Here is a 12,192-nt window from a genome sequence, read left to right as displayed (position 1 = left end):
ATTAAATTCATCTACAAATCTACTTATTTTTTAATGCTTCTAATAACACTTAATTTTGGAAACTTTTTTTTCCGAAAATTGATAAACTCATTTGTCTTCGACCAAAATGGCTCATTTACTAAAAATAGGCAAACACATGGATGTATAACAAAATCACACAACCTGATTTATGGAATGAGTCAGCATATTTAAATTTGATTATTGCTTCTGAAAACAGAAAATTAAGAAATTTTGCATATGAATTATTGTTTGTTTGAATTCATTTAAGTTGTGCGTGTTGATTTTGGACGGATTCTAGAACTTTTGAAAAGCGAAATCAGAGAGGTTATCGATTTTGTAATTTAATCGTTATTGTCTTTTTCTAAACGTGCATTTTTACATTAAAAGCAATGCAACTCCAAAATTAATTGGTATTTAGACTTTAATTAGGTGCAGACAAACGAAATGCAGTCCAAATATTTTGGTGATATATGAATTACATAAATTTAGGGAAATTGAAATTATATCTTTTTAAATTTTTAGGAAAACAGATTTATAGAATTGTTTAAGTCATCAAAATAATGCAGACTTAGGTCAAATTTTCCAAATTTAATCATTTGCAAGACTTTCAAGCGACTTCAAAATGTCGAAATATAAGTCCAAAAATAAAATTACGATTACAGTCTATCCTCAATTATTATCACGCTAATTATTGAGTGACCCATGCGTTCGTATGTATGTAATACCTTTTAAAAAGGAGATGAGAGAGATAAACTACATTTACAATTTAAATCTGATGTATTTACTTGTTACATTTACAAATGTAAATGTTTCTCGTAATGTTTACATTTTGTAAGTATAACGAATAAAAATGACGCACTTTTTTTACAAAGTCAAATTATGCGATACAATTTTACTTGTTACATTTACAAATGTAAATGTTTCTCGTAATGCTTACATTTTGTAAGTATAACGAATAAAAATGACGCACTTTTTTTACAAAGTCAAATTATTGTTCGATTTTTGCAGCTTGTAAACGATTAATTGTATAAAGCAATTGATATTAGCACGACATAACTGAATAATTCTAATATTGAAATCAAAAGCCCTTAAAATATCATGATATTTTAATTTCATAACAAATCTAGGAGACTATTTGATGAAAACATATCCGATGTGGGTTTTGTTGTATTATATAACTTGTTATTGACTTCTTAGCTTTCCAAATTTTTTTCGATAATGAGAAAACGAATGAAAAATCAACATTTGATCCATTTAAAATTTGATTTGTTTACATTTTTTTTACTTTTTGAATTTCAATTTATATTTTCCTCATGAAATACTTTAGATTTTAAGAAACTAAATCATATAATCTACTAAGAAAATATATTAAATCCTATAATACTCAAAGTTTTGTGATAAATCCGATCTTTTTTATTTTACTTTTATTATGTTTTTGCAAACTTAAGGTCCTCACTAGGTAAAACATAATACTATTTGAAGTTAAGTATTTTCACAAAGAGAGGACCAACAATATCAAAAGATTGAATAAAGATTTGTATTACCCAGATTTTCCTTACTTTTACCACTCCCCATGTAATTTCTGGGGAAAACGATAATTCATTTTTTTTATGGATGAATAGATCGTTTTCCTAGAAAGGACCTCATATCTCTGGCTAAAAAGAGTGTCAGATCCTAAATAGATTATTGATCTAGTGTACAAATCCAATAAAAAGCCTATTTTTTGACTTTTTTGGTGCTCATTTTTTCGAAGATCTACATGAATATGGTGAAACCATCGGATTTTTTTGGTTAACCCACATCTTCATGTAGTCTGGACTATCTTTCCTCGAAGGACCTCTTTACGGGTGTAAAAACTCATAAAGTTCTCAAAAGATTCATTCTCAATCTCCATGCTGAAAGAATTTACAATAAAAAAGAGATCTACGCATCAAACTACAGCCATAAATGAACTGAACCCCTAAAGCTCAGCTCTTAGTTTATCAAAAACGTCGAAATCCTTCTCATTGCAATCAAATTTTCTCAATAACTCATAAGAAAAATCGAATTTTGATTAAGCCGATGTTATAGGTATCACAAATACTACAAACTTGAGCAATATCGAAATTGCCAGCAAAAGTTTGAAATTGCATTGCTCATATTTGTTTTGTAAACTAAAAATCTGCTTATATTATTCATTAATTTTTTATATATTATTCATATACTTTAATAAAAACAATACTATTTCACCTTAAAAATGAATTTCATAAGTCAATATTATTTTTTTGAAAATGTATCAATTTTCGATTAAAACAACATGAGAATAAAATTTACGCAAAATTATTTTAAAAAATGGTTTTAAAAATTTACAATTGATGAAGAATAAGATTGCAAGAAGTTTTGAAGTGTAATTTTAAGAAAAAAATTGGGATATTATTCATGGATCTAAGTAATCTGATATTTGAGTATCGGCACTATGCATAAAACATATATTTATAGTTTTTTTGGAGTTTTATGATTTTAAATATATTCAAATTTGGCAATCCAATAGATTTTTAAAAATAGGTAAATAAAAATAGATTACATATGCAGCAGATTTAGAACATGAAACAAATCTTATAGTGACCCAAAAAAAAATTCATGATCCAAAAAAGAAAAAATTTGGCTAAATGGGAGTCAAACCTTGGCAAAATGAATCATTATATCGGATGTTTCCACTACAATACACCGGCAGTTCGAAAAATACCCTTGGTGGTTCTATTTAATAGCTACTCCCAACGATAGGCGGTGTCCCCAGCTTTAGAGAGGTGGTAAAAGTAAGGAAAATCTGGGTATTTTATTTATTTTTAAGAACATGTTTAAGAACCCTCATTATCTCCACGAATATTGCATATTTTTCTATTCTAAGACCACCAAAATTACGTTTTAATATAGAAAATAACATATTTATGTGATGCTAAAGTCGAAGTCCTTAAAAAATTAGTGTTAAACATCCATTTATTACAAAATTGAAGAAATATGTGTAAAATATAACACATAATTTAGTTATTTGACTCAATTATTAGTTATGCTATATCAGTTGTGTTTATATCTGCGTTATATCACGAGATGCATTGAATTGTCATAATTAGATCACCGTAAATCTTATCAATTTTTGATACACTTCCGGTGAAAAATTTAGCCTTGACAATAGGATGAAATATATTGTAAAAAAATAAATTTTAGATTTTGAAGTTTATCATTTCGAATAATGAAATATAAACAATACAAATTTTCTGTCGTTTCGAGATTCATAAATGATCGGAATCTTCCAGCTCCGACTGAAATAGAACTTTCGGAAGCTAATTTTCAAGACGAATCTTCTTTATTAAGATTTATTTTGGATATCCCTAAGGATTTAAGCTTTTCCATTGACTCATATTCAATGAATCTTTTGATACATTTCATTATCGAGCAATCTACACAAAATGAAACAATATTAAAATTCACAATTCAAAATATCACTTCTTCGAATATCTTTCAAATAGATTTGATACTACTGGAAAATTTATTCGAATATTTATCGCATTATATTAACCAGATTTTTTTCATTTTTTCATTAAAATTAATTCATTTTAAAGCTTTAGATAACATACAATACCTTTATTTATCAACATTTTCCGATCAATATGATGAGATATTACGTTTCATAAGCAGCAGTGACAATTCTCTCTATATCATCGATACATTTATTGCTTTGATTAAAAACAATATTCTTGACGTTGAATTCTTCCAAAACGCAGTTTTACTCAAGAAAGAAATTTTTTCTAGTATTATTGAGTACGAAAATCAATATTCAACTTATGCAATTGCAAATTTCTTTACAAAATTATTAAAATATTACCCAGGATATGCAACTGCTCTTCCATGTTCGGATATACTAATATCAAATTATTTCAACTTTTTTAATGACGTGAATTCAATTATAAATAACGAAGATTTTGTTTATCTTCTCAAATTTATAGTTTTATTTTATAAAGCAGTCGATATAACATCTGAGATGGCTTTAGAATTCATAAAAACACTTGAAATTCTGCGAAGTCTTTCTCCTCACTATTCATTTACAGAGTATGTAGTTCAGGGGTATTATTGTGTACTTCCTCTTATACCCATGCAAATTTATCTACCGATTTTTTAAATTCACATGAATTTTTAATTAATTATGCAATTGAGAATTCAAATCTTCACAAATATTTGAAATTATATTCCAGATGTTTCCGCAGATTTGATAGCGATGAAATATTCAAAAATGTTTTTCATATCTTAAACCTTGTAGAAGTTACAACAGAATATTTATCAGAAAATCAGGATCTTTCTGAGAAACAGATCTTTATTTGCAACGATATCCTAACGAGGGTTAATTTAATTTAATTTTTATTTTTTATTTCAAGTTTGAGTAAACTTTCAAGATAATCTATATAAGCCTTTTGATGTTCTTCATCTAGATTCTTGTTTAATATGTGATGAATTTGATTTTTTTTGAAAATTCAAGATAAAATTCTTTTTTATCTTGATCAACAACATGAACAATTCGAGTACAGCGTAACATTTCATCAATATTTTCTGTTTTCTTCGTTTCTAGATATTTTTCAAATATTTCTTGCGGAATCTCATTTTGATATACCCATTTATTTTTTTCCGGATGCTGATCTTTGTACTTAACGAAATATTGCTTGACTATTCGCTCAGAAACAACATATTCGATCTCTTTTCTCTTTCTCATTGAATATTTGTGACACTTTTGAATTCAATCAAATCAAAAATATTTGAAATTGCTAGAATTTTTTTTCTTTCTCATGAATATTTGAAATGACTCAAAAGGAAAACTCGTTCGATTCAATTCAATTTTGAATCAGAATTTTTTAAGGACCAATAAATCAAATTATGTTAAGAAATTATTTCTTTTTTAACTCAGAGTATCAAAAGTACGTTAAACCTTCAATTTTATCTCATGTCGGAAAGCGAACCGACAATAGTGGAAGAGAATCAAACTATATCAGTATCCATCCAAGCTATTGTTGATGAAGAAAAAGGAGATGGAGCTGATATGCTGGATTTAATTCAAAATGAATTGAATTCCCGTAAAAAATTGAAATATAGAATGGAAATACCTGAAAATCCCCAATTCCAATTCTCAAGGAAAGATATAGCAAATTAAAATTTACAGATCCTACAGAAGCTGCTATATTTATTGCAAAAGATTCATATAATTCTTTTTATCCATTAAATTTTGAGCAAGGAAAAAAGTTTCGTTGTCCTAACTGCCAATTTTGCATGGAGCTTGTAAAGACTCATGAAAATGGTCAACTTTTCTTCATTCCAGTAATTAAACACGAGCATAGAGCAAAGCAATGCAAGCCGAGTAACAATATACCAAAAATTCTTAAGTTGCAAGCAGGAAAAAAAGTCTATGAATTAGCAAATTCTGATAATGTTCCTCAATGCAAAGAAATTTTTGCAAAAGAATTGAATATTCCCAATGCAACTTATACGATGTTCCATAATATAGTAAATAAACTTAAAGGAACCACAAAGGGGATAGAATTCAATCTTACAATTATTTCTCAACAATTTTTTCAATCATAAACAAAATCGAACAAGGATTCTGCGAAATGATTTTAGTTAAAGAAGTTAACAATGAAATTGAATTGCATACATTTAAGAAAGGTGATGAATTACCTGAAAATTCAAAAGACTTTCAAATTTATTCATTTATTGTAATTCCTCCAATAACTCATTTTTACATGCAAACACAAGCTTTTTGCGGAATAATTCAAATTGATGGAACGTTTTTATTTTGTATTAAAAAAGGAAACTTACTCATTATTGGTACACCTGCACCAAATAATAGACTTATCCCTATTGCATTTGCATGGTCTGTTAGTGAAAATACGATAACAATTAAGGATATGCTCACTAAATTGAAATCTTTTATTCCACCAAGCAGATTCAAGAATATTTATTCCGATCAAGGTCCGGCAATTATAGCTGCTGTTAGAGAATCAGGCTTTTCTTGCGATCATAAATTTTGCTTACGTCATTTTGCAACAAAAAGGGAATACATCAATGTCTATTCCGAAATTGTTGAAGTCGCTTACGCAGACCATCCTCAAAAACGAATTGACTTGATTAAAAAGTTAGAAACTCGTTTACAAGAGGAATATCCAAACCGCGAAAATAATCAGGATCTCTTTAAGTACTTAGATAGTATTAACCCATTTGAAGGATTCGCTGACTACACCGCTGGCATACTCACAACATCTCTTATTGAATCCCTTAATGCCGAAATTAAAGATAAATGGGATACATATGAACCCGCCGAACTAATTATCCGTCTCATTGAACATGAATTCAATCTTGTTAAAAATGTTTTAACAGGTGATTTTAAATCAGATAATATTATCAAAAATCTAAATGAAACTTTGAAACATTCAGATATGTTTAGCTCGGTATTATATGATCCAATTCAAGAATTATATTATGCAACTTTTGGTCGCTATACATATTGCGTAAAAATTATGTCAGATTCACAATATTCATGCACATGTAAGCACATCGAATTATACGGATTACCTTGTATTCATGTAATCGCCGTATTGAATCACTTTTCGAACAAAAATCTTCTTAAAAATTTGAATGATGCAGTTCATGCTCGCTTCAAATGTTCAGAGTTTATGACTCCTGTGGAAGATTTAATGAAATTTTATGTTGACCAAGCATCTTTAAAAATTCCCGGAATAAATTTCAACCTGGGAGAGATTGAAAAATTAAGGGGAAAAAGGACTAGGATTAAAGCATTTTACGAAAAGTGATGCTGTGTTGTTAGTTATTTATTTACTTTTTTTAATATTTTTTAAAAAAAAAAAGAAAATTCAAATAATTTTGTATCTCCCATGATATATCGACCCACGAGTACTAATGTGGCTATAATTAGAGATTGCAACTCTATTATGATCATAGTCCGGTGATATACAATAAGATTCAAATTTTGAAAGAATTAAATTAATAAAATCCCGGTGAAAAAAATAAAAACAGCTTCTAAAAGTATAGTTATCTTAAAATACGAACTTTAACACAAGTTTTTTGATCCAATAGAAAATTGAATTCTTTGAATAAATAAAATATTTTATGTATTAACATATTAAATTTCCTAATTATTTTTTCTTCTTGGGAAAATTTTTGAATTCGAATAGAAAATTCAATAAATTGAAATTGGGTTGAAAGAATTCTCCATATTAACTTGTCATATATTTCAGATCATATAAATTAAGTTAATTAAATTTTTTAAAAACCTTAATAGGATTAAAAAAAAGAATTTACACTCTCTCACTTTGAAAACGTAGAAAATGCCAATCTATTGGTATACATTTTAGTTTTGTTAAGTTTACAAAACGATTACTCTAGATTTTAAAGATTTATCAAGAATTTAGAGAATATCCTTCTCAAAACAACTTCAATAGCGAAGGATTAGTATTGAATCGGATTTGTAACATAATTATAGTACATTACAATACAATTTCTCCGACTTTTAAATATTTTTGAAATATTTACAAAATATGCTCTTTCTATCATCGATACTTTAATACAGAGCAAATTTAGTAAATGTCATCACGTTATTTTTTCATAAATCGTTTTCGAACTTTTGAAATATTTATTTTAAACCAGTTTTCTACATTTAATATGTGAATTATATCAAAAGTAGATGGGCGATACTTGGAAATCTATTTAAACTATTAGTTTGCTATTATTGAAGAGCATATAAATATATATGTAATAACGTATATATATGCTTATTTCTCTCATGTTTCGAAATGCAATGTGATATTGCACTCACTTTTTATAGAAATCTACCATACTCATTGAAATGATGACATATACGTTTGTCTATCTATCTACGTTGTAAAAACCTTCATTTGCCCTAAGCTCAAAGTTTTTCTCATTCATTGCTTTAAATTGACCGTTCAATTTAAAGATCGTCCCGTATTTTCAATTAGCCGTCTCAAAAATTGAATTATATTCAATTTAAAGGAGTCTAAAAATTGAAAATACATTATATATCGTGGGAATAAATCAAATTTAATATTTTTTAATTATGGAAAATGAAAACTTCATATGAATTTTTTTTCAAAGAGATAGATATATGGGGTATTATTATTGTCGTCTGGCGGTTTTAGACGACAATGCGAATTTTCAAATAATAGGATTTTTAGCCAGATAAAGAGCTACTCCATATATCATGCGTGTTTGCATACTATATACATAGATGGAATTGATGTTCTTCCTTTATTTAGGTACCGAAACATGCTTGAAAAATCTATTTTTTAGACGACAATGATAATTTTGTCACTTTTCCAGACGACAATAATAATTTGTCACCTTTTTAGACGACAATAATAATTTTGTCACTTTTTCCAGACGACAATAAAACATCCTCTAGATATATTTTCAGTGTAATTGTATTGATTATAAATGTGAGTCCATATAAGCATATTTTCTATAGGAATTTCCTATGAATCTTTGTAGATGACGAGTTCGAAGCTCTTATGAAGTATGCAAATGGAAACTTACATATCTCTACTATATTTATATTCGAAATCACCTAAAAGAAGTTAAAGAAATATTAACATAAAATACTTTTAAAATAAAACATGAATAACAAACAAAAAATAAAAATGAAAATAAAAGTTAAATGTAGAAATTAAATGGATCGTCAGTTGAAGCATCATCATCGTCATCAAGCTCTGTAGTGAAAATGAATGATTGAGGGATGGTTTCAATAGTAGTTTGAAGATATGTTTCTTCATCTGAGTTGATGATTTTAGTTTCTTCTGTTTTGTTTTCGATGTCTGTTAATGAAGAACTTTCTGATTTAAAGTGACGGTACAAAACAACGGACAAAACAATGAGAAGACTTAAACCAACAAGACATCCAACAATAATGCCGACAAGTGATGAAACATTATTCTTCTTATTTGAATGTTCTTTTTGACTGTTGTCGTCATTACCATCGGATGATGTTGAATCAATTGGAACAAAGATTGTTCGTGCTGGTGTTCGTGAAACTGATGGAGTACTTTGGAGTGTTGAATATGGTGTATTAGAAACAGTTGATGATGGTGTTGAATATGCTGTTTCAAATGCTGTTTCTTTCAAGGTAAATGATGGTGTAGAAACAAATGTAACAAATGGTGACTGAAAAACTGTTTCATATGGTGTTTCTGAAGCAGTTGAATATGGAGTTTCTTCTGATGTTGTAAATGGTGTAATGAAAGGTGTAACAGCTTTAGAAACATCAGGAGTAATAAAAGGTGTTCCAACAAAAGTTTCAAAAGGTGTTTTAGAAACAGTTTGGAAAGGAGTTAAATCAGCTGTTAAATAAGGAGTGACAGAAACAGTTTCATAAGGAGTAACAAAAGGAGTAAAACTTTCAGTGTAATAAGGTGTTTGATAAGCTGTTTGGAAAGCAGTTTTGTAAGGAGTTTCATAAGCAGTTTCTATAGGAGTTACGAAAGGGGTTTGTGTAGGAGCTAAAGTAGGAGTAGCAGGAGGAGTAGGAGTAGCGATTGGTGTTGGATTTGGTGTTGTATGATAATGTAAATCAATATACAGTTTTCCATGACTTTCTCCTCTGTTTAAATTATAACAACCCAAAATAATTGTTCTATTATTTTTAGTAATTATTTCATCAGTTCCATACCATCCATTATAATGTTGTGGATCACATCTGAACATGAATTTCCTTCCTTTTCCTGATATTCCGTAACTATCATCTGTTACAGAAACAATCATATTATAAACAGCATTTGTATGCCAATTAGTAGACAAAACAATATCAAATGTATGATGTTGAGGAAGTTGGAAATAAAGATATTCAACATCTTCATCGTAAACATCGTAAATTCTTGTTGCCCAAATAGCATTAAAATAATAAAGTAATCTCATTTTGTTTTGACAATAAATTCCTCTTCTTCCTTCTTCGCATTCACATATTCCATTGTCAACACATTGGCCAAGTCCACTGCAGTTGCCTGGACATTGTATATTGTTTCTTTCCCTTTCAATTTTGATTGGATTTAATAGGGAATTTTGAGTGTCAAAACCGCCAAAAATTGACAAAGAAAAAGTGACTTTTTCATCATCTTCTAAGTAATAATCATTGGAATAGATATGAATAATGATTTCTTGCGGATCCATATCTTTTATGATGATTCTTTCTGTATTTGTTTTTTCTTCGGATAATTTACGATTCAAATTGTTTCCTAAATACACCATTCCATTTGCTTCGACAGCTAAGTTAAGATCTGCAAACAAAATGCCAAATTGGAAGGTTGACAACGGGATATCTAAATAATTCATAGTTATTGAGAAATCAGACCTTCTATCTGTGGTCAGTTTGTACATGATATGATCACGTGGCGATATCTCCTCTCTGTCGAGGAATCTGACTCCGAAATCTCCAAATCCAAGAGAATTTTTGATATTTGGAATTCCGAAACCGACATAAGGGTTGTGCAGGGGTGCTTCTGTTAGGTTCCTGGCTCCATTAATTATTACGGATTTAATTAACGATGAAGTTGGATTTATTGAATTTTCCGGATTTGCAGATAAAGTTGGGTAATAGCCATCAACGAAGTACTGCCTGACTTGTGCTGCAAGGCCAGCTACTTGCATTGCCGCTGCGTACGTTCCATTTTGGTAATTTAGAGGATTTGAATTTTCATCATCGAAAGGAACGCCTTTCTTAGCGCCAAGGATGAGTTCTCCAGGTGCTACAACCTCTGGTTTCTTCGCTCCGAAATAAGATGGACCGGGAGTTGTGAAATCAGAAGCTTCTTCCAAATTATTTTTGATTGAACCGACAGTTAACGCATTCAAGGCATCAGATGGACTACTCATCTCACCATTGACGTCTCCTGCTGGTAAAACAAACAAAATTTCCTTGTTTTTCCATGCCAATAAATTTATTTCGTCTGTATTCGTGTGGAACAAGGAATTATACACTAATGGAGTGGTAATGATATGGGAATCAGCTTGTTTCATGAGATCCATCAACTTATCATTATCATATACAAATGTTTCGTTTGCAACCATTTCTCTGGTGTAAGTTTCGTTCGGATTTGATTCATTTACAAATGTTTGGTTGACAAATGTCAAGTTTTTCTCAATAACATGTAATTTCGAATCAAATGAAACTCCAGAGTAACCTTTGACAGTAGAATCATCATAATTATATGGTTTACCTGCAATGATGCTTGCAAAGTACGTTCCATCAGTTGTTGAATCAACGGTTTCAGTTTGTAAATCGTATCTTGAAATTTTTCTATGGTAATCTATATTTTCATTGTAGCGAATATCAAAAGCATCAGTCATATCACCAGTTTTATCATAGAAAAACGAATGATTTAAGTCAATTCCAAAACCATGATACGTAATTTTTTGGTTTCTACCAGTAATTCCATATTGATTTAAAGAATTTGAAGTCCTGAATAGCTGATTACCTTGTAAAACCTCTTCATCGATGGCGCCAGAATCTAAATCTGAAAATTTTTGATTATATGAAAAAGATGGAATAACTTGGTACTCTAAAACTTCTGGAACCTCAGAAATCTGGTCCAATATTGTAGTGTTTTCTTCATAACATAAAAAGTGCTCATACCTTAATTTTTTACAACTGATGTTGTAGTCCCAGTCATCTGTTGCACGGAATCTGTAATAAGATGTAGGAGAATACCTGAGGCGTAGAAATTCATATCTTCGATGACTTTCAATGTTAAAATCGATATTTGTCGAAAATTCTGCATATTGCTCGTTTGTAAGATAAGATATGTATGATTCGTGAGTAATTCGATGTTCAAATCTAAAAATGTCTGGATAGGTTTGCCTATAATTGTCAAATTTTTTGGATTTTAATGGGATTAAAGGACTGATAAGGTACCATCCTTTTGGTTCTGGTTCCACTTGATCTTCAAATAGCCTTTTGGCGAATTTGTCCAAGCGGAAAGTAGATAAAAAAGAGCTAAAATTCAACATTAAAAAAATAATCGTCTAAATTCTGGATGTATTCAATTTTAACAAAAATTTGGAGTTGCATGACAGAAATTGAAATATATACTCAGAATCTTATTTTGAATATTTATTACTTCGATCAAATCTTTATCCGCTCAAAATTTTTTA

The 12,192-nt window shown here is 29.3% G+C and overlaps 1 protein-coding gene and 1 pseudogene across 2 annotated transcripts, besides 2 other annotated features; one reads left to right on the top strand and one right to left on the bottom strand.

Moving 5' to 3' along the window:
• Positions 1-324: 324 nt before the first annotated feature.
• Positions 325-502: a mobile genetic element.
• A 4,273-nt stretch (positions 503-4,775) lies between these two features.
• Positions 4,776-6,903: a mobile genetic element.
• Positions 4,970-6,830, top strand: TVAGG3_0767010 (annotated as a pseudogene). The gene has a single exon. A coding segment is annotated over exon 1 (1,861 nt).
• A 1,735-nt stretch (positions 6,904-8,638) lies between the features above and the next one.
• TVAGG3_0766990 (bifunctional inhibitor/lipid-transfer protein/seed storage 2s albumin superfamily protein family) lies at positions 8,639-12,040 on the bottom strand (the record flags this gene model as incomplete). The annotated part of the gene is made up of 1 exon (XM_051245847.1): positions 8,704-10,212. The coding sequence occupies one exon, from the start codon at positions 10,210-10,212 to the stop codon at positions 8,704-8,706; it is 1,509 nt and encodes a 502-aa protein (XP_051092434.1).
• Between the last annotated feature and the right edge of the window lie 152 nt (positions 12,041-12,192).

The sequence above is a fragment of the Trichomonas vaginalis genome, chromosome III (assembly GCF_026262505.1).
Source record: "Trichomonas vaginalis G3 chromosome III, whole genome shotgun sequence".
Taxonomy (NCBI): domain Eukaryota; phylum Parabasalia; order Trichomonadida; family Trichomonadidae; genus Trichomonas; species Trichomonas vaginalis.
Note: the sequence above shows the minus strand (reverse complement) of the source record. Positions and strands in the feature narration are given on the sequence as shown.